Here is a 24495-nt window from a genome sequence, read left to right on the forward strand (position 1 = left end):
CGATTAGTTGTATTATGGTCAAATAGGGCTCTGAATAAAGGGAGCACATATCGACAGGCCAATTTAACTATCAAATAATGCTTCTACTATAGAATCACCTTTACTCACTCATTTAGATGAATTTGGATAGAGGTAGCTCATTTCAACAGACCTATATCTTCTATCAAATAAGGCTGCCACTAAATAAGAGAAAGACATTACTAGAAACACTAAAATCTTTATGTTAAATAAATATCATAGGCTACAGTGTGATTTTTTTATTATAATATAGTGCTATTTTATTTATACAACACCTTTCTAAACATAGTTACAACATTTTCTACACATGGAAACAAAATAAAATACAATGTAATGAAAATTATAACGATAAAAGCAAGTATTAAATCCAAACTATTCAATTATTTAATGTAAGTATTCTGCCACAAATCTAACACACACATGTCGTCGCTTACAGGCTTAACTGGTCAAAACATACAATAAAACCAATACACTTTTAAAATGTTACTCTTTACTCCACTTCTGCCTCAGGAGCTCAACTACGACATTTAACCTCTAACAGCACTTGGGGGTTGCGACGGGTAGCTCAAATCGATAGGACACCAGTTAGGGTAGGTTGCTTTAGGTAAATTTGTTTAGCAGATTTGAGAGGCAGGTCCCACATTTCACATTTCATTCATCCACATTATATACAATAAACACATATAAAACACAATTACAAAATATGAAGTGTTACAGAGCTCCAGTGTAGAATGGTTTGTTCCATAAACAATTAGTTAAATTCATCCATCACGCTTAACTAAAATCACAATAAATATTAAGTATATAAAGACACACTATTTTTCCAAGACAAACGTACTAAAATTGATAGATAAATAGGTCTCCCCTGGAATGGCCACAGTACCCCCATAGCTCCCCCAAAAATGTTGGTCCCATTTTCTTTCAATCAGGACATTCGGTCTCAATTAAAAATGTTCAAATGGCAACCACAAAATGTTCAAAATGAGACTACAATAAAACAATAAATATAAATGACTACAAGGGTTAACTGCATCTAAACTTGTCTAAAACAGCAAATCAAACATGGTGGGGTCGGGATAGGGTGAGATCGGGTCCTCCATTGGTAAAAGGCTTTGTATTTACAAGTGTACAACCCGACTGGAGACCTTAGCACCCCAATTGATCCTCTAAGCAAAACTGTCTGGCGCCGCCCCTGCTGTTAAGTAATCAATGTATATGTGAATTTGCCCATCTAAATTACCCTTTGTGATTAAGTATGCAAGTGAATGGTCGTCTTTCTTTGTAAGTGCAGCAATTCACCACTGTCCAGAGGGTGATGAGACTACTAATGAGAACGAATGGTAGAAGATTAATGACAGATATTAAGTTATCAATACAGTGTCAATAATGTATGTTTAGTTGCATGGTTTAGTTCCAGCTCATTACAGGGCTGCAGACAGGCGACCAAGCACACGCATTTTAAAATTTAGATTCAGTACTATTGAAATCTTGCTTTTTCACCAACGACTGAATAGATTGTGAAATTTGCATATACCTCCTACTTAAAGGTGCATCGTGTGACCTTTCTGATGCTTTTCTCCATAGAGATGTTATCGCTTTGTCTGGAAGGTTTCACAGTATGAAATTAAACCTTTTTATCTTCATGGAGACCAAACCAGACCAAGTTACAAGTCAGATCTGTGGAGAGGCACCTCAGATTGCCTGTTTTTCTAGGTATTTTTGAGCTGTAAAACCACCTGTAATTGAACAAAAGTAAGGTAAAGCTGTTTAATGTCACACTGTGGAACATTCCAAGCAGAGCAATGACATATCCATTGAAACAAGCAGGTGATGGATCCCAAATGAGAAGTGCATTTAAAATGTTTTTTGTTTTTTTTTTAATTAAAGACAACAGAATATAACATAACAAAATACAATAATCAACATAAAAACAAAGCACAAAAACATAAAGCAACACCCATAACAAATACAAAACAACAAAAATGTCCGCCCATTTCCCCTCGACCACACACACCTTGATACAAATTTAGTTAAATAAAACAAAAATAATGTGGTACTGCAACATAAACACACACCGCTAGGCCCCCTTACATTGATATATTTTTTCCAATTTATAATTGAAATTCCTTTTTTTTATTCCCCATTTTTAAATAAACATTTTTAGTCCCTATATTAAAAAAAGTGCACATTTGCATCACTTTGTTTGACTGCATTGTGAGGTCTGCCACGATGAATTGTATTACTGTATACTGTATTGCTGTTATTTATTTATTGCTGCTAATGTTTGGTTTGGTTTTGTACATTTAGAATAATTTTTGTGGGATAAATCTGTTTTATGGTTTGGTTTCAATATTATTGTTCACCGTCATAGATTTTCTTCAGCAATATATCAGACTTCAAAATTTGTTATCGTGACAGGCCTACGCATTGTCCAGGAATCCTGCCTCTGAAAACATGATGTAATAGCTGGGCTCCGTGCAAGCATTACAACAATTTTGGTGAAGATGTCAATGCAGAATAAATGTAGACATACTTCCTGACCTCTTCTTTGCTCCTGGGAGTCTAGCTCAGATCGTTCAAGGCTCTCTTTCGCCTGTGTCTATTGATTATCAGACAGATACATGGATAGCTGTGTGCTCCAGAGACTATGTTCTTTGTATCCATTTAGCCGTGTGTGGAGATTGATAATTGCGTGCTCCAGGAGGCCTATGATGATGGAGGCGATTAATAATCCAGGGGAACACACACTCCCACGAGGCCCCACTGAACCGGAGATACCTGGATCTTTTATTAATGACACACTTAGTTCTGCTTTATTAGGCCACCGTCGGAAAGCAGCGCTGCTCTGTGCGAAAGAAAGAAAGCAGGGAGTTTAAGAGTAAAGTGAGCTGAGGTTAAGCACGTAGCAGCCAGTGATCCTTAAAATGATACATGTTAGTTAACCGCTAGCTTTTTAAACTAGACTTATCAAAATATACTCCAAGGTCACAGCACCACACAAACATAGCACTTGAACTACAACATGTAAAAGTTCCATACAGGCTGAGGAGGTTAAAAGATGCACTAGTTAGTTTATTTGACATTTGTAGTTTAAAAAACATATTGGAAAAACATGTGGGAAAAGCTCAAAGTGCAAAAAAAGACATTTAAAACAACCACATAAACACACAACAGAAAATCATTACAGATGACATATGACACTGTGACATAAACAAGACACAGTGATACAGGAGCCAAAATACGAAGGTGCTACATCAAAGTTCAAAGTGTGCTGTTCAAGCTTATAACAGCTTGTGGAAAGAATGTGTAACTTTTCTAGCAGGTCTCTATAGAACCAAGCCAAGGGCGTAGGTCTGGTCTCAGCTTTTGGTGGGGACATAATCAGCTTCAGTTTTTCAAAGTTTGCCACGCAGCGTCTTCACTCACCCCGCTCAAGCCGCCATTTTTGGGTGCTGACCCTGTCCTGCAGTTTAGGCTCCTGGCTCCACTAATGACATCACTCTGTTGCAGCCAATGAAACAGCAGCAGGGGTAACTCTGTTGTCACATCACTGAATACATCTCAGAATGTCTAATAAACAAAATGTGAACTAAAACGTGTTAAAGTAATACTACTTAGTTTGGAAAAATATTGGATTAAATTTATATTTTTGTTTATTAATATAAAATGGCAAATATTGGTAGGGACTATTTTGTCTTCCCCCAATATTGGTTGTGACATGTCCCCACCATCCCTGTGCAAACCTACGCTCTTGAACCAAGCAGATGGCACCACCATGCCAGTCACAGGTCAGATCTGTGGAGAGATAACTCTACTCACAGTAAGAATGCATCTTTTTTTCAGTTTTGACTTAGAATTAGTGTTTCTTTTTGTCAGGCAGCAGAGTGTGTTTACCTGTTTTGCATGTTTCAGCTACTTCCTGCTGAAATGTCTAAATTAAATAAACAAACACCGTCTGACAAAAATAATCGCAAAGTACAAATGCATGTTTTTCTAGATATTTTTTGAGCAATAAAAAACTGTAATTGAACAAATGCAAGATAGACACAATTTCACTACTGTGTTACATTCAAGGTAAACAATCACAATCACAATCAATCTCCGTGGAGGTGGCACAACCTAAACCAGAAAAGTGACATAAATCCCTAAATCAGAAAGGTTACAGAAAAGTTACATTATAAGTTTGAGGGTATTCTTATTTTATAGTAATACACAAAAAAAAAACAGAATTCCTCCAGGTAGATACTATAGATTTTAGTGGTATGCACATTGTATTTCAGTAATGGTTTACATTGATGGTTGGTGATATTTTGGTCATGCCCAGCTTTTGACCTTATGTGCTCATACACAATTTATGCCTTTATACCCTTTATACCTTTATATACCCTTTATGCCTTTAGGAAGAATAAACCTTATCGAAATCAAACACGCCAGGCCCAATCAACAAGACCTTGAGTTCATTCCAGCTGATATTTCCAGCCAAACACGAGGTCCCGGTGGGGTCTGCACTGGGAAAGGCCAGTCCCTCCAGGTTTTGGTCTTATTAAAGGAGGCTTGACAAGACCGTTTGAAAATGTCACTCTCAGATCACTTAAGAGACTGAAACCAGGCACCATCTGCAGCTTCTAACCCAAAGTCAAAGTTTCGAGTTGAGGTCAAGTTCTGTAATGAAACACTATTACCAAAAAATGTGTATCAGTCCAAAAACACACACAGTTCACCCAAGAAATGTGAAAAAAAGCGACTACCAAGGCTCTGTGTGTGCCCAGTCCTGCACTTCTACTCAAAGACTGATGTATAGCAACCTAAAGACAAGATTTAATGCAGATTTGATGTTTCATCTGAACCACATATATGAAAATGTTCTCCCCCTTTGTATCAATTCAGTCAATGTCTAACTTGTGTCCAAATAAATTCTAGCTCCTCAGACCAGTACCTACAGACTGACAATAGCTATTAGATGACAAAATATTTTGATAATTTTTCAGACTAGATGACTACCTTGTTGTTTGCTCCACACATAAATGGTGGAGAAGCACAGGAATAAAATCCACAACAGTGAGCTGTTCCGTCCCCTTGCCGCCATGTATTATCCATGAGTTTCAGAATGATGAAAAATGATGATTGTTGCCAGAGTGATTAACTATTTAAAACTAAATATTAGTTGTTTTGAATGGGAAAAGTTCTGAAAATGTTGCATATAACAGATTTGGACTCCTTTAAAACTCAGCATTTCGTCCAGAGGTAGGACTTAATGTTCTACTGCAACAATGCTAATTCAATTTTAAAGTGCGCTTTTCTATTCATCAAGTCTAAAAAACAGACTTTGCAAGAAAAAGCTAATTTAGACCTAAAATTACAACAAAAACACATCACGTTTTTCTTTCACTTTTCGTTAATGCATCAAAGGAGCCATTTTCCTCCAAACACAATCATGCCAAACAACAGCCACTTTGTATTAGTGGATAGGCTTGTAAATGTAGATTTAGATGTAGATCAGGTTAAAGTCAGGGTTAGGATCAGGGTTAGATTTAAGAATGCCACTGAATCTTAATAGTTGCTGTAAATACATCTGCTGATTATGAAGTCAAGCTCACTCTCCATAGAAAATACAGCACTCATCAGTTAGTAAGGTATGACTGACATGGTTCACTAAGCCCCGCCTCCAGACGAAATGCGGAGACTTTAGGGAGTCCCTTAAAAGGAAGTTGAAGCACAAGAATAAAGCAAGTTTACCTGATGAAAACTTTCAGAAATAATGGTCAGCTATAGAAGCAAGCCTATTTATAGCATGTGCAGATGGTAGCACCTGCAAGCAGAACCTGCACACATGGGTCATTTATAACAGTCACCTGTAAGTACACTGTAGGTCTCATTTACTCCAAAGTGCTGAATAATGTTCCATAACACTCTGTACATTCCTGTGTCTGTCAGAGCCGTCGACGTGCATGATGTCGGAGTGGATCAGCTGGTCTCCCTGCAGTGTGTCCTGTGGGATGGGCATGAGGTCCAGGGAGAGATACGTCAAACAGTACCCTGAGGACGGCTCTCTGTGCCAGCTCCACACCGAGGAGACCGAGAAGTGTGTGGTCAACGATGAGTGCTGTGAGTAACATCGTTGTCAAACAACTCAAGTCAACTAGTACAGAACCAGAAAGACCAGAGTCACATTACAAGAAGTAAGACAATAGCACATGGCTGCATTTATGACATTTGTGTAGTAAAATTTAGTGTTTATTGTGTGATTATTGTGAGAAGAAACGACACATTTTTACAGTGACTTCTTGCAAATTGTGACTTGGACTCGAGTCAGACTTGAGTCACTATTTTTAGGACTTGAGACTTGACTTGATAAAATGGACTAAGACTGGATTTGACTTGGACTTGAAGGTCAATGACTTGGGACTGTGACTTGATGCTTCTCCTAAAAAAAATATATGTCTTTAGAAAATACTTTTCTCTTTCCAGTTGATACATGTGGTGCTTAATTCTACAAGAAGAAAAACTGGACCATGTCCCTCCCACTTCTCTGTTTGTTACTTAGGATGTAACTGAAGTACTGCGAAATGGTATCCTCAAATGTACTACAGTAATATACAGTACAATAAAGTAAATAAGAGGGAACTACAAAGAACATGATCCTTCCATTTCAGACAAAATAACTGTTATTTAGCTCTTTTAAATCTGATTTCTTTCTGTTCTGACCATAATGATTCACACTTCCATCTTGTCAAGACATTTAAAAAGGAAAAATTTGCATTTCTACAACTCAAATATACCATGATTTTTTAAGTACACTTTAGTTTAAAATTCATATAAATTGTAAAAATCTAACCTGTATTTGGTACTTTGGTTTAAAGACTTGAAATAACTTGAAGCTCAAAGCAGACGACTTGGACTTGACTTGGACTTGAGGTCAAAGACTTGAGATTTACTTGAGACTTGCAAAACAATGACTTGGTCCCACCTCTGCTTCTTGGCACTATGACCAAACAGTGAAATCCTTAATTTACTGTCATTCACGCTGTTTAATAGATTACCAATTCTCCAGTATGTGGTCCGCTTGATGGAACCAAATTATGAGGTAATGTTACATAAAAAGTATTGTAAGTTTACCTTTTTCAAAGGATTAATTAAGATTGTATAATGCAAAAATGTCTCTTGTAAATTTTAGGCTGTGTTAGAATGTTGTTACCTTATGAAAAACATACCTATAGATGTGTTTTTTTAATTCACACATGCTTAAATATAAATTTTTAACTGAACAACATTGACATCCCTAGTGTAGACGCACACACAAAATAAAAAATACTCAACTGTTTTTTCCTTCACTGTTATAATGGTTAGCAGTAGTATTTTTTTTAATTTATTCTTTTTCTTGTCTCCTAGCTCCTAGTAGCTGTGTGGTAACGGAGTGGGCAGAGTGGGACCCCTGCAGTGTGACCTGTGGGCTGGGCATGAGGAGGAGAGAGCGAATGGTGAAGATGCCCCCTATTGACGGCTCCATGTGTAAGACTGAGGTGGCCGAGGTGGACAAGTGCATGATGCCAGAGTGCCGTAAGTTTACTGTAAAAAACAAAAACAAAAAACAAAACAAAAAAACAATATTTTAAAGTGTGATAGAGTTTGGTGGGGTAGTATCTGTGGTAATCATTTGTTGTATTTTTACAGCTAAGTGGCAGTGAGTTCTAAAAACAGAATACCTCTACTTAGGTCTTTAAAGGGCCCATATTTCACAATTTTATGATCTATGTTATAATGTTTCCTCATCACAAATGTACCAGTTGTGTTTTGTTTCATTCGCACATGTTTAACGTACAAAGCCTGCATATTTAGGCTGAATTCTCTCAAACAGAAAAGAACCTTTTCCACCTTGTGATGTCATGTGGTAATATAGGAAGTGCTCCACTGTGTGTTAAATTCCATACACCTTCATAAGAATCATTTGGATAATTTCAGCCCTGGAATTTTCCTACTGAACGAACGATAAAAAGTAGCTGTTAACTTGAAAACTGCCACTACATGACAGGACAAGATGGAACAGAGTATTTTGCACTTTGGAGATGCAGACAGACTAATAATAAAGGGTTAGTCAAACATGTGTGCATGAAACAAAACACAACTCCAGGTATGTTTTTGATGAGGTAACAACATTATAACATGACACCCCTCTGCCCTCAGGACGGAGGTAAAGGGTGCTCAGGTGCCGGAGGGCCTGCTTTGGCAGAAGCCTGATGCCCTCGGCCATCATGTTTCTAAACACCAGACCCCGCTGAGTGTACTGTAATGTCTACTGGAATGTGTCTGTGTGTGTTGTGTTGCACTGTGTTGTTGCTGTATGTGCCAAATAAGCTCTGTGTGCGTGGAAGTGAATTTCCCCTTGGGGACAATAAAAGTCTAAGTCTAAAAAAGTCTTAAAGGAGTCAGTTTTGCAGAATATGGGCCCTTTAAAACTGAAAATTCTATTCAAAATGCAGAAACCATTTATGAGAAAGAAACACATTTTTCTGACAGACTAAACATTCATTTGACCAAAGAGATGTATCACCTTTTAAGTTAATTAATCTAATCATAACTCCTGTGTAATTTAGACAATTAGAAAGAAATAATAATTAAGAAGTGTTTTAAATGTTTTTAATGTTTGCTAGGTAACAGTGGAATTATCTCATACTTATATTTGTCATATTTGCTGCCAGTGTTCAAGCAGGAAATTTAATTATAAAAACGTCATACCAACATTTAAAAGAAACTAGGTAAGACTTAAAATAATGTTAACTATAGTTTAGGGAAATGAGTAGTGTAACCTGAAGACATAGAATAAAACAGACATGGGTGCTGTGTGCAGACACCATCCCGTGCATGCTGACGCCCTGGTCGGACTGGAGCGAGTGCAGTGTGACTTGTGGGCGGGGCTTAAGGACACGACAGAGGATGCTGAAGTCTGACCCCACTGAGTGCACAGAGGAGCTGGAGCAGACTGAGAAGTGCATGCTGCCAGAGTGCCGTAAGTACCTCACTACATGTTAACATTATGTATTCACCCCGTAGACTGTATGAAGAAGTGGACTAAGGGAGTGTGACGTCACCTATAGCATTCGGCTCCAGTCAAATGAAGATCACAGAGGCTAGCAGATATGCGGCAAATTTGGAGTTCTATATGATGCATTTATTTACATATAAAATAACAAAATGAAAATACCAGGGCCATATACAAACATTTTAAGACCAAAATGAGGTAGTTACAGGTTCACGAGAGAGGGGAGATTACTTTTTAATGTTAAGTTAAATGGAGCCAGAGTCGATGGAGCTGGAAGTGCCCCCATGCTCACTTCCTTTTTGGAATGCGGTGGCTAGTGGGTTAGATATATCCTGGACCTCCTGATAAATTAATGACAAGCCAGGGGGAAGAAACTGTTTCACACTGCATAATTTCAGTGGGTGTATTTTTCCAGCATAATATAGCTTTTTTGTTTTTTGTGTTTTTTGGCCCAGATTTATAATAATAAAAAAATACTATGATAATCTTTGTAAAAAAGTATCTCCAGGGGAAACTCAGACTACACTTGGTGTATTTTTTTAAATGGCATTGTACAAAGCCCTGGAGCAGGTTAAACTCTGCTAAAAGGCCATTACAGTGAATGAGGCTGAAATTCCATTGGACCCTGAAGTTGCCGAAATACAGTTATGACATCATCAGTTAATAGTCATTATCACAGCGAAATGTAAAGACCAATGACTCATGAAACTAAATTAGACCAGAGCAATTCCCAACAGAACCATCAGAACAATTCTCAAAAAGGTTCTTCTCCATTCAAACTATGTAGCTGCCACTGGTGGAACTTAACAAAGTAAAAGTAGTAAAGCACTGTACTTAAGTATAAATTTTAGGTATCTGTACTTTACTTAAGTAGATTTTAAAGTGGACACTTTTTACTTTTACTTCAGTACATCTGAGAGAAGCTATCTGTACTTTCTACTCATTATACATTATACATATTTTAACAGGACTGAACAGTTTTGTTTGTTTGTTTTTAGTTTGAGTCCTGCTGAAAAGGCTGAGGGTTTATTTTTAATACATCTGTAGTTTGAGCAAACAAAAATATACAAATAAAAACAGCTAGATTGAATTTGTTTCTGTTGAACAAAATTCAGCACAAGTCTTTATCGGAATTAATACATTTAAAGCTTTATCAGATCTCAGAATTTGCATTAAATAATTTTATGTTTTACTCTTAAAGTACATTTTTAAACAGGTGCTTTAGTACGTCTTATCTTATCTTCTTACTTATCTGTAGTTTTACCTAAAGAACAAAACTGAGCCAGCGACTCGAGCTGTCCTGTGAAGACGCGGCGCCCCCTGTGGTGTTCTGTGTCTCTGCCGCGCTACATTTACCTCTGACGTGATTTATTTTCCCACAGCTCCGTGATGCATCTCAGCAATTACTGAGCATGCCCTGCTCACCTGGCCCCAGAGCACGGCCGTGTATGGTCCATATTTCTGGGAGCCACCTGCAGGGAACAGCATGGCTCCCCCAGATTGGACAAAAGCCTTGAGCTATTGGACACTACAGATCACTGACAGATGAAGCATTTCACAATGGCTTGAAAATATATATGGCTGTTGTTTGAATGCACGGTTTAAAATGGATGGAAGAAAACACAGAAACTCTGAATCTCAAGGCATCATGATATGTATTGAATATATAATGTATTTGTCATTGATGTAGGACAGTGCATTTCTGCAATTTAACTGCAATTCAAAAGTTTTACACAACCAGTCAAAAGCCTGGACTGTCAGTCCCTCTCATTCAGTGTTTTTCAATGTTTACTACTTTCTACATTTGATATGATGAATTACGTTTTATTTTTGTTGCTGAAAAATGTGTTTCTTTTGAGACTGATAAAGTATTTATATATCTTTATCTATATACATAGTAAGATGTATGGAATTATGTAACAAAAAAAGAAACTCAGCTAAATCAGGCCATGTTAGAATGTTGTTATCTCATCAAAAAATGCCTGGAGTTGTGCTTACATCTCTAAAGCTCAAAATACTCCACCTTGTGATGTCATGAAGCAGTAGTTTTCAAGTTAAATAGTTAAATAATAATACCTCTTTAACTTTATATATTTATAACCAAATCCTCAAATTACCACCTTTTGCTTTGTCGAAAATGTGTGGTTAAATAAGTATTAAATATTACATATGCAATATGTAATATTTATGTAATGCAATAGTTAATGTTTAATATTTAATAAATAAGTTATTTAACTTTTTTCTTTACTAAATAATTCCATATATCTTGCTTCATATTTTTCATGTCTGCAAGCATCTAAAATGTAGAAAATAGTAAGAAAAAATAAACAAAACATTCAGTGAGAGTGTGAGTCCAAATATTTCACTGGTAGTGTTATTATACTATAGTGTTATAGTGTTTATAGCAGTGTTTTAGTGCATTTCTCTATATTTCTCTGGGCACATTTTATATACAGTTTTTAATTTTTAAACAACTAATTGAGCCATAATAAACAAATACTTTAAGGCCCTCAAATATTGAGCACATGCTCTAAAGAAGAACCTTTGTAGGACCATATAAGGGAAGGTTTATTGTACGAGTAAAAGCTCATTGATCACCCTTCGTTTGGAACAAAATACAGCTTTTACCAGCTCAGATTAAAAGTGTTTTGTGCTGGTTCATTGATTCCACATAAATCTACAATGTTATACTGTGATTTTTGTCTTATTTAACTTGTAAGTACTAGTAGTAAGCAGCCATATTTGTTTTGATATGGATTGACCGTACTACATGCCCCTGACTGGCTAATCCACCTGTCATTCAAATCAGAAGGAGGGGTTTTTAGTAATGTTAGAATGCTGTTACGTCGTCAAAAACATACCTGGAGTTGAATTTTGTTTGACTCAACCGTTTGAGTTATCTTTTATTATTAATCTGTTTACAATTCCAAAACTCAAAATGCTCTGTTCCACCTTGTGATGTCACAACTCCAGGTATGTTTAATATGGGCCCTTTAAGCTTAACTCATGCCTAAATGTTGGAAACGTGTGTAAACCTGCTTTTAAGTCACTCTCGCACGAGGGGGTCAGTATGGTGCATATATTTCCTGATAGACCTGGATGACTGCAAAAATGTATTAATGTACTGAAGTAGTTTGCTGTCTGTGTTCTCTCCAGCGATTGACTGCATGGTGTCAGAGTGGTCCGAGTGGTCTGAGTGCAACAAATCGTGCGGTAAAGGCCACACCATCCGCACGCGCATGATCAAACTGGAGCCTCAGTTTGGGGGCAGCCCCTGTCCTGAGACCATCCAGAGAAAGAAGTGCAAGATCCGCAAGTGTCGTCAGAAGGCCAAAGAGGAGAGGGGCGGAGCCGGCAACAGGAGGAGGCGGGGCAAGCAGGGCCAGGATGCATCTGTGGAGGATCAGCAAGGTTAGTCAAACAATGTGTCTACAGGAAATGCATTTACAGGAAATGCAAGAAGTGCTCCACTGTGGTTTTAAATTCCACACACATTCACTAGAAACATTTGGATAATTTCAGCCCTGGAATTCCTAATACATAAAGGTAAATGATAGTTGTTAACTTGGAAACTACCGCTTCATGACATCATGAGGTGGAACAGAGCATTTTTAGCTTTGGAAGTGTAGACAGGCTAATAATAAAGGGTTACTCAAACATGTGTGCATGAAACAAAGCATAACTCCAGGTATGTTTTTGAAGAGGTAATAATTGTAAGATGGCTTAAAGCTCACAAGATTCAATTTTGTGTTATATAGCACCTTTAAAACTGTGAGATCACAGATTGCATCCAGTTCTTTTCAACAGCCTCCTGCCATGTAAGAAATACTTTGCGTGTGACGAATGAGGCAAAAAAGTTCTGAGTCACCTACAAATCCACAAAATGTCACTTTGTCAGGAAAAGTGAAATTGAAGCTTTACAGACCGTGTCAGATTTTGGTTTGTGTGATGGTGGTTGAAGATGTGAGTAAAAGGACATAAGCTGCCCTGGACTCATGCTGACAGCAGACACCAGCGGCACATTTCCTGTATAAATACATGAATAAATACTAAAATAACATTTGACATCAGTACACAAGTTAGAGAGATCACAGGGATTACTTGTGTTATCAACTTCTTAAAGCAACAACATTAAAATACGCCCAGGAAAAAGATTCACTATTCAGAAAATTTACCAGACTTTGAAAAAATAATTAAAGGTGCCTTGTGTAACAGTTTTGGTGGAGGGTTCTTCAGATGCTTGTCTCCGTGGAGATGTTATTGCTTTGTCTGAAATGTTTCACAGTAGGGTATTAAGCCTTTCAATCTTCCAGGAAACCAGATCAAGTTACAGGCCAGATCTGTGGAGAGGCGACCCCACTCACAGTTAGAATGACAGTTTTTCTAAGCATTTATAAGCTATAAAACCACCTGTAATTGAATAAATATAAAAGTAGAGCAGTTTAATGTCATACTGTGGAACATTCTAGGCACAGCAATGACACATTCACAGAAAAAAGCAGGTGACAGACTCCCAACCAAAAAGTTACATAGTTCACCTTTATGTAAGTTACTTTATAAAAGAATATTAAGATGTTCCAAAATCTATTTATTCATGTTTGTCAATCATATTCATATTTTGCAGGTTGGACTGTCAGATAATCCTATATATTTTTGTCCAGGTTGCCGGATGCAGGGCTGGGGCACTTGGTCGGACTGTTCGAAGCCCTGTGGTGGTGGAATCCAGGAGCGCTTCAATACAGTGAAGAAAAGGCCCAGAGTAGCTCAACCAGCAAACTGCAAAGATCGCAAGGAGATCCGTGCATGTAACGTCCATCCCTGCTAGGGGGCACTACTGAGCTACACAAGCTACAGAGAGAGAGGGAGAGGGAACGGTGAAATTCTGACGCGGACACAACTGAGAAATAAATGTTACAGTGTTTTTTAGCGAAGCCATTTTAGATGTTTTGATTTGAGTGACAGGGCTGACTTCTTTAAGACCACTATGAAGGTTACAGTTATTGGATGTGGTCTGAACCCATGACTTCAATTGACAGACTTATAATATAGCCATAGACATAAAAGATTTCAGCAGCACATTACTACTTTATGGAGAGTAGCAATAGAAATTAACAATTTCTTTTTGTGAACCAATATTAAAAACGTACATGGTGAGAATGTTAACTGGTAAGGCAACTTGTTGTAAATGGCTTTTGTAAAATAAAATCTTGCTAAAATGTTAAATATATATCTTGGTTATTAGCCCTAATCAGAGAGATAAAATAAGATGGATTTTGAGGAGGTCCCTGAACACTCTGGAGGTACTGTGTATGTACTCCCACTAACCACTCTTATAAAAGACACTGCTATGTAAAGTAAACATTGACACATTGAAACGAGATGTTTTATACTATTGGAGTTAGTCTTTCTATACTGTACTGTTATTGTTATTGTCCTTTCAGCTAATGTAGCATTAATCTTCACCAGGTCTGCACACACCCTCTTCAAGCATGTGTCAATACAGATTTGACCCTACACTGTCCCTTGTAAGGTTGATGGGAATATATTTGGTGTGGCCTAAAAACAATGAAATGAAATACAACCAACTCACATGGAGAAAATTGTGAAATGGTTGTTAATAAATTGTGCAACTTAATATCCTTGTAATAAAACAATATTTTCTTTTTTGCGCCTTATCCACTCCTTCATTCATTTGCTAAGAATGCCATTTTTATTATTTTGATGTCAGGAAGAACCGCAGTTTTGTTGTAGATTAAATCTGACTGTACTTCTGTGTGTTGGTTTGAGACTCAAGTCCGCTCAGTGACTGTTAGCGCACATTTATATGTTCCAGGCACCAAAGTTTTATTTCAGATGTTGCTTACTTCATTCTGGTAAAGGCAGACTTTCTTTGTATCATGTGACTATTTTGTAAGAAACCACTTTACAATAAAAAAGTAAATGTGAAAGGTGCTTTTTGTTCATTGTATTTATTTCGTATTTGATAGTTTGACTAAAGCTGCTATTATTGGTATTAACTGACTGACTTATAGTTAAGCCACGGTCTAATGAAGTCAGATTTACAAAAACAAGCTTCCTTGGATTATCAACATCCACTAAAGCAATACACTAAAGAAAATATTATGCTATTTTGGGTGTTTAGTATTAAACGTACAGTGATCTCTGTTCTACAATGAATTCCTTGTAAATTGCAATATTGATCTAAAACACTTTACTATGTTCATTGACTATCTGTTCAAAACTACATAACTGATGGCCCCAAACACAAATAATTAAAGAGCAGCGGGCAGAGAGAACGAGTAAATGTTCAGGCTGCTCTGCCATTGCACCGTTGATATTCGGCCACTAGATGGACATCGTGTGCTATGATTGAACACAAATGAAGTCACAGGGACACGACTACTGTTACGTGTATCGTGGCACTGCCCCGTGTGAACATTTGTAATAGATTTTTTAAGGCTGTTTTTTTGGCATGTATAAACACATTTTGCAGTATTTTGCATGGGATGAATGCTTTTACTGCCATGATTTGCTGGAGATGTACAGTCTTCATTTTGAGTTAGGGGCTGGGTTGGGGTAAATCATATTACCAGAAATAATCCTAATTCTGTGTGTAGTGACTGTGTGCCCTGTGTTGAATATACATAGTTCAAACCAAACACATAGCACACGCAGCATTCCCTGGAGCTTCTATTTTAAACTCAGATTAGTTATTACATAATATAACATTGAGTAAAAATATATATATACTGCCCACATTTTTGTAATAATGTGTTGCAAAACTTTAAAACTGCTTTGTTACACAACGTTACAAATGATCACAAGTTTGTTTTATTACATGATGCAGTGACCATTTTTTATTATGACATAATGCTGCTTTATTACATAATGTGGCTGTAGAGACCACAGCCTGTCAGAGTTCACAATTTCACAAGTGCATTGTCTTTTAAAAACACTCAGCTTATAACACACTGTCTTTTAAAAACACTCATCTTATAGTGCACTGTCTTTTAAAAACACTCATCTTATAGCGCACTGTCTTTTAAAAACACTCATCTTATAGCGCACTGTCTTTTAAAAACACTCATCTTATAGTGCACTGTCTTTTAAAAACACTCATCTTATAGCGCACTGTCTTTTAAAAACACTCAGCTTATAACACACTGTCTTTTAAAAACACTCATCTTATAGTGCACGCACTGTCTTTTAAAAACACTCATCTTACAGCCAAAAGTCAGAAGTTCAATTGTTGTTTAAACTTATGGCCGAGCTTGTGTCTGTCTATGTCTATGTCTTTGTTATTTTACTGAATAATTCAGATGTATCACAAAGGGTGCTGCTGAATATTGAATGTACACTTGCTTTATATCCATCAATATTGAATAGAGTTTAGCTGCAGCTGTTCAGGGCCATGCAGAGTGCCACATCTTTTACATAAACACTTTAAACTACAATGAGCAAAGCCACTGTTTCAGATTTTCTTTCATGCACATGTATGGACACTGAGCTGTATCAGGTCAATTCAGCAAACTTTATTTATCACCAAAGGACAATTCTTTTTGTAGATCATCACTAGAGGAAAAACTATTTATACCTTATTCCCTGTTCTGCTCTGCCACCTACTGGAAACAATAAATAGAAGATGTTCCAATGTTATACTATTTCAATTTTTAAAAACACAAACATGCATACAAAACAAGTAAATGTGCACAGAAAAACATTTACACCTTTATTACAGAGCCTAAAAAACCAATGGAATAGTTCACACACCTTCTGCTGGCTACACTATATTCCTTTATGTTGTTGATGACCAAAGCCTGTATATAGCGTCGAACATGCCAAGAGCACAGTATCTGATTGTGGCTCTTGTGTGAAGTGCTGGCTCTGGCCTTTCCCTCAGACCCCGGTAGAAGACCCCTGTAGAGCCGGGCTAATGCACACTGCTGCTGCGTGAAAAGCTGCTCTGTACATCACTGCAGACACAGAGGGCACTGTAGAGGGCAGAGTGAAGGCCGGTGACCCTTATGTGGAGAAGTGCACAAGGACCTGATCAGTATGCAAGCCTAACAAGTGTCACAGAGAACTTATGGTGGTCGTTTGAGCCATTACAGCGTCACTGGGGCTTATGTAAGATTATTGATACAGGATAGTGAGGAATGATGGACGATCAAAAGCTCCATGGGGTTAAATTGTCTCCATGTTTTGGTTGCTGTGGGGCTGTTAAGTTATGATGTCATTATTCTCCTTCTAATGGCGTTCTAGCCTCATTCATTTAAAGAGCATTTTGGGAGACTTTAACCCGCTCCAAGCTTTGTACAATGGCGTTTTCCAATTTAAAATATCACAAAAGCAATAAGTGAAGTCTAGGATTTGCTTTTGAGAATTAGCTTCCATTAGATTTTAAAAATGTCGTGGGGAATGGCTCTTATTTCTTTAAAACACAGTTAACATATTACACAAGAAATCCACTTGTGTTATATAACTGTTATTGATCCTTCAAATATCTACTGAAGAGCTTTGTGTGAATAAAAGTTCAAACATTATGAAACATTCTTAGTCAAAATCCACCTATAAATTGTGTTATGATATTCAATTAAAGGTCCAACCAGAATATCATCTTAATAATTTTTCAGTATCGGCGTCAATATTCAATACCAGGATCACTATCAGGGCATTTCTTGGTCATAACTGTCTTTCCTCATTGTTAGTTTATGCTGAGATGTATTATGATTGATTTTAGCATGTTTAGTAATCCTGTATTGTCTTGTATTTGAGGCTTCAGTGGTCTGAAAAGTTCTGTTTTCACCTAAGCCCTATCTCTGCCCCAGAGCTCTGTACTCACTGGCAGTTATTCAAAATGATTCAGACTCTGGGACATACATGTAGGGTTCAACAATGTCTACAAAATACATAATGATATCATGTACTCTGAATACATGAGGAGTAGTAAAGCAGAGCTGTTACACCCTCCATGTCCCTCTTGTATGGGCAAGCTCTTTCCCAGCATGCACTCTGTCTGTGAGCTTGTCCCTGTGGGCTTGGCTTTCCTGGTTCAGACTGCCAGCATGGTGGATGCTTGAAGGAAACCAGCCTATGTAGATTCACTGGCTGTGATTTGCTGATAGATATATAATTCATGATCTCATCTGCATAAGCCACTCCATGTTTGATTTCTAAAAATACAACCGCACGACTCTGGGGGCCAGTGTGAGAGTTCATACACAAGATACTTTATTCATGCAGCTAGTAATGTTAACCCTGGAAAAGCACTACTATACTGCAGTTTCAACAGTAAGTCAGGGAGACAAATTGACTTCATTTTCAATTCAATGCATTTATTTTTAGTGGGCCTGTAGGCACACAATGTAACTTTTCTAGAGGAGAGTACCTGATGTTATTGCTTTGATGAGAATGTTTCACTGTATGGCATTAAACAATTTATCTCCAAGGACACAAGAAGGTGACTGCCCGTGCTAGATTACAGGTCAGATCTGTGGAGAGGCTTGTCCAGTCACCGCAAGAATGCATGCTTTTAAGGTACTTTTGAGCAATAAATACCCAGAATTAATTAAATGCTTCAGATTGCCATTAAATAAATTAAATATAAATATCCATAAATCCATGTTGTATTTTTACTAGAGTTTATCTTAAAACCTTTTTTGGCTCTGCTTGCTAATGTGTGCTTTATGTCACCATTGTAACTACTGAACATTCCACCATAGACATACACATGGAACACCCCCAGCTTGATGTCACTGCAAAGTTACACCTAGCTGTGATATTAATACTCATAAAAATTAATGGTACAGGAACAAACAGTGTGGCAATAACAGTTTTTATGTACCTCTTGTGTAACTGTAATTATAAATTATTATTTGTAATTATTTGATTTTCAATAAAGAAGATTCAATTTCACATTAACCTCTGTGCTTTGAGGTGTATTACAACATAAATTCCCCTGCGTGTCCCACCTGAATAACAGTGACACAGACAAAGCTCATTACTGCACATACTTCATCGAGCCGTCATAAACAAGTCAGTAACTCAGAGGCCGCCAGGAAGACTAGTATCCACCCATCCATCAGCAGAGGAAGCATTAGCATGAAGCCAGGCAATTACTGAACATGAGAGTGTGTGAGTGCGGCTGCTCAGGCTAAGTGACCCTGTTTGCTTCAGGCTAAGTGCCTCTCACTGGCGGGATGATCTCTGCACCACCCCACCCTGACTCTACACAGCTCCTTCTGCCCTACATCGCACACTATACAGGACACAGCAGCTATGAAGGAGAAAACTTTTATCTAATGCAAATCTTAAAGATCCAATATTATGCAAATTTGACTCTTGAGAGCTTTATGTCATGTTAGAATGTCATTACCTCAGCTAAAACATACCCTGAGTTCTGTTTTGTTTCATTAACACATGTTTGTGATGGTAGTTTTCAAGTAGAAACTGGGAAATTATTCAAATTATTTCTGGTGTACGGAGTTTAAAAACACAGTGGAGCACTTCCTGTATTACCATGTGACGTAAAAGGTGGGACAGAGTGTTTTTGTTTCAGAGAACAATACATTCTAAATATACAGAGTCTGTATGTAAAATGTGTGAATGAAACAAAACACAACTTTTAGTGACATTTAGACTTTAAACAACATTATAATAACATAGATCATAGATAAATTTGGATAAAACTGGGCTCAAACCTGGACAAAGCAAGACTATGAGTGCACCCTTTTACAAAGATGACATAATTTCAGATGAAGGGCTTGTATAACTCAACTCTGTGAGCTGTATAGGGACATAGCGACCCATAATGTTGTTACCAAGTGAACTATAGGCAGAGCAGTTTCACTTAAAACTCCTCCTTTAGGATTTGGACTTACTTAGTGTAACACAGAGTGGGATAAATTCCCAGTGTTTCAAGCCAACTCTACCAACTGAAAATGGCTTTTGGATGGGAGCCCAAACTTCTTGATTGCAAAAACAGAGTCCAGATGACCACTGTCGAAATCTTCTCCACATCTGTAGGTTTGTTGCTTTTAAAAGAAATAACCAAACTGAACCAGATTGTTAGAAACTGGGTTTGCAAATTTGCTGTAAAAACTAATTGCTCAAAGTTTGTAGACAGAGCACTAGACACTGAACTAGGATATAGATAAGACTAATTCAAATCCAATCTTTACCTTGCAAAAAAAAAAGGCAATAAGAGCAACCACATTATCAACTTATAATGAATCAACCAATGCATTATTTATAAACCTTCAGACTGAAATTTTTTATTTAGTTGACCTTTACACTTTGAAAATCATGTTCAAAGTAAACAACAATCTCTTGTCAAAATCATAACAGAATATGTTCAAAACCCGAAATAGCCGATATGAGGTCAGAGGTACGGTCATGTTTATCAAAAAGAAAATCAGAACAAACATTATGAAATTTTGTGTATCTGTTAAAGGGGTGGAGCTCTAGAATAACTGTACAGAAGACCTAAAATTGTGCACCACTCTCTTCCATTTTAAAAAGAAGTTTAAATGTTTAACTCTGGGCTGATACATTAATTATGATACTTGGTTTGTGCTGTAGTACTTTGTTGTACTGTTACAGATTTGTTTGTTTCCTCTTGCTGTATTTATGAAGATGAACTGGTGTTAACATGACGCTCTGATAAAGGAATAAAGGGTAAAGGCATAATAATCTCAAGCTTCAGCCTACACCTTTTCGGTCTGTGTGTCTGTGGAATAATGTCTGTGGAAAAATGTCAGAATATACCTGTGACCGAAATAAATCAATCAAATCAAATAAAAAAAAACTTTATATCAGGTTTTGCTTACTGTTAATAGACTCATCAGAACCATTGTAATCATAAACTAAAATGTCTGAACCGCTGCAGTCAGTCAGTTAAAAGACATTTGACTCCAGCTTATTTTATAAGCAACAGGCAGTCTTGAATGTCATGTGAGTACGCCCAGCTCAACACTCTGCAACCACTCCTTAAGGTGAGGTTGCCATGACAACGGTGTAAAAACAGGATAATGCTTGTGCACCTACAAATGCATTATGACCTGAACTTTTCCTTGATTTGGTCCCAATCAGTTCAATCATGTGAATGGAGCTGACAGCACAGGTTTTATTATTGCCACACTGCAGTTTGGTCCTGGGTTTGATTCCAGGTCTCTTTTTTTTAGCTAAATCCCCCCAATGTTAAGGAATCACTGGTTGGACCCAAATATGCAGTAACAAAAGTATTTATTAACAAAAAAGTCATGGACAGGGGGATAGATTCCAGGTAGGTAGGACGGGTCCAGGTTGGCTGAAGTGCAATGGTGAAGAGGCTGACCAGAGGCTTGTGGAACAGGTGGTAACGGGATGAGGCTGGCTCCAAAACAGTTAAACACTTGGTTGACGGAACGATCTGGCACTGGAGAGCAGGTCAGCAGGTCTTTTAGTGCCGGAGATGATTACTGACGAGGATCAGGAGTGGAGCTCAGCAGGTGAGATGATTTGGGGACCCGCCCAGGAAAAACCAAATAAGGTGAGAGAAGGGAAGAGGGAGCAGGGAAAGGAGGGGTAGGAGGGGCAGAAAGAAACCCTCACACCCAAGTTCTCCATCAAACTGAAATATTCAAGATCCTGGCTCTTGGATCTTGAAGTGCTGGGTTCAAAACTGCAGCAATCACTGAAAAAGCATGAATGGTAAATAGCACTGGAATGTAAAAAAGTAAAGTAAAATAGTACTGTATTTAAGTATCAGTTTTAGGTATCTGTACTTTATGTGAAGATGCACTGTGTAACTTTTCTGGTGGAGGGTCTTCCATCTGCTTGTCTTTGTTGTTGCTTTTCTGGAATGTGCCGGTATGGTTTTAAAAGTATCCATCTTGCATTTACTCAATTAGATGGGTTTTTATTGACTTAAAATATGCATTCTTACTGTGAGTGGGCTCGCCTCTCTACAGATCTGACATATAACTTAGTCCTATGGCGTCACTTGCTGTCTCTGAAGAGATAAATAAACAAATAACAAAAATAAATAATAAATAAATAAATAAATAAATAAATAAATAAGACATACTGTGGAACATTCCAGGTCACATCTTCATGGAGAGAAGCTGGAGACGGACCCTCCAACAGAAAAGTTACACAGGTCACCTTTAAGTAGATTTTAAAGTGAATACTTTTTACTTTGACTCCTCTACATTTCAGGCATCTGTACTTTCTACTCCACTAAAGTAAAAATGTTTCTTATTATTGCGTGAGATCTGTTAAAAGGCTTGAGGGGTTTACTTTCAACATGTTTGACATAGCTTGAGCAAACAAAAATAAACAAATAATAAAAAGTGCTAAAAATATATTAATAATTCAGTTGTTTCTGTTGAAAACAATTTAGCACAAATCTTTATCAAAATCAATGCAGTCTTATTAGATCTCTAAATCTGTGCAAAATACTGTGCATTTTTAAACATGTACTTTAATACTTTTACTTATAATTTTTTCATGTGATACTTTTACTTAAAGGTGCATTGTGTAACTTTTCTGGTAGAGGATCTGTCAAATGCTTTTCTCCGTGGTGATTGCTTTATCTGGAATGTTTCAGGGTGTGGTACTAAACCATTCCATCTTCATGGAGACCAAACCAGACCAAGTTACAGCTCAGATCTGTGGAGAAGCGACCGCTCTCACAGTCAGAATTCTTGTTTTTTCTAGGTATTTTTGAGCTATAAAACCACCTATAATAGAATAAATGTAGAGTTGAGCTGTTTAATGTCACATTGTGGAACATTCTAGGCAGAGCAATGACATGTCTATACAAGCAGGTGACCAACCAACAACCAAAAAGTTACATAGTGCACCTTGAGTACTTCTTCCAGCACTGATGGTAAAACAAACCCCTGTGTGTTTTGATTCCAAGTAGAAATGAATTGTGAGTAATAATTACCTAACCTCTCCGTAGAATTACCAAGGCATCTGGAGGAGGATCTTGAGATAGGTCAACTGGGAACCATTGCGCACCAACAGAGACTTGCTCCTAGCACCAAGAAGCCAATAAGCCAGCAAAGAAAAACAGCATTTTCCCATGACTTTTAGCTTCATCTGGGAGGCATGTGTGTTAAGCCCTTGGTAAATGTTGGACAAAAATATCTTGGCCTCTTTGTTGATGTGTGGTGATGTGCTAAAACAGAATCCAGAGATAGACAGCACACAGAGGCTTTGTGTGGGTGTGTATTTAAATGAAGCCGTATCCAAACACCTACACGTCTGCATAAACAGTATCAAGAACAACACTACAGTGATCAGCTATGTTTGTGATGAAACATTTTTATCATCTCTGCTTCTACTCTACAACTAAGGCCATTAACTTAATAATAAATGATACAGATTGTGTCAATTTACCCTAGAATACTGTATATGTTTTCAAAAGTTTTTATTGCAGTAAAAAAAAAACTGGATAAATGCAAGAGAGTTGAGTTTAATGCCATACTGTGGAACATCTGAGGCAATGCATTGAGATCTCCATGGGGACAAGCAGATGAGTTACAAGCTACATTAAGTGTATCGTTAAAGTATAGTATGCTATAGACCTTTTTCACAACAGCCGGAAATGCTACGATGTAGGTAAATGTCACTTACGTTAATGCTTTTCTATGGCAAAATATCTGTGGAAATGTCTTGTGTATTTTCCACCAGCTTCATAAATCTGCCCCATCACCAAATCTTCATCCAACAAGGTCCACAAAGAGCATATTCTGTTTACCCACAACTATCAAGGTAAGAAAGACAAAAAAGTAAAGGCAAACAATGACTAGCATTAGTGAACTACACCTGGGCAAAACTAACATTATTGTCATGAATAAAACATAGGTAATTAGTAATTTGCTAATAAGTAACTTGTGAACTCAGACTGACTCTAGAATTAAAATTAAAAATGTATTTCATAATGCCGATCTTAGCATAGACAGAGAGATTTGTGCAGTTCGAATGCTACAGATGTTCACAGATTACATGTCTAACATTTAAACTGCACAAATCTGTCTGTCTATGCTAATATCTACATCATGAAATTGATTTTTAATTTTAATTGTAGAATCGGAGTTAACAAGTTACTTATGTTTGCATGACCATGATGTTAGTTTTGCTCAGGAGTATTTCACTGATGCTAGTCATTGTTATCCTTCACGTTTTCCTCTTCCTACCTTGACAGTTGTGAATAAATTCTTCATGGACAGAATATGTCCTTTATCGACCTTGTTGGATGAAGATTTGGTGATGGGGCAGATTTTTGAAGTTGGTGGAAAATACGCAAGGCATTTCCACAGATATTTAGCCATAGAAATGCATTAATGTAAGTGACGTTTACATCACAGCACTTCCAGCCATTGTCAAAAAGGTCTATTTTCTGATCTATGTTATGTTGTTTCCTCATCACAAACACACCTGGAGCTGTGTTT

The 24495-nt window shown here is 37.3% G+C and overlaps 1 protein-coding gene across 1 annotated transcript in view; it reads left to right on the plus strand.

The window, feature by feature from the left end:
• The window catches only part of spon1b (spondin 1b), a 111074-nt gene extending 96068 nt beyond the window's left edge, over positions 1-15006 (plus strand). Inside the window, exons 12-16 of the mRNA XM_020935102.2 lie at positions 5953-6123; positions 7408-7575; positions 8864-9022; positions 12212-12466; positions 13717-15006. Of these exons, the coding sequence (XP_020790761.1) occupies positions 5953-6123; positions 7408-7575; positions 8864-9022; positions 12212-12466; positions 13717-13880 (917 nt within the window). The 3' untranslated portion in view covers positions 13881-15006. The remainder of the gene's footprint in view (positions 1-5952; positions 6124-7407; positions 7576-8863; positions 9023-12211; positions 12467-13716) is intronic.
• Positions 15007-24495: the final 9489 nt, after the last annotated feature.

The sequence above is a fragment of the Boleophthalmus pectinirostris genome, unplaced genomic scaffold, assembly GCF_026225935.1.
Source record: "Boleophthalmus pectinirostris isolate CB_2022bp ecotype Guang Dong unplaced genomic scaffold, ASM2622593v1 HiC_scaffold_2, whole genome shotgun sequence".
In the NCBI taxonomy this organism is placed as follows: Eukaryota; Metazoa; Chordata; class Actinopteri; order Gobiiformes; family Gobiidae; genus Boleophthalmus; species Boleophthalmus pectinirostris.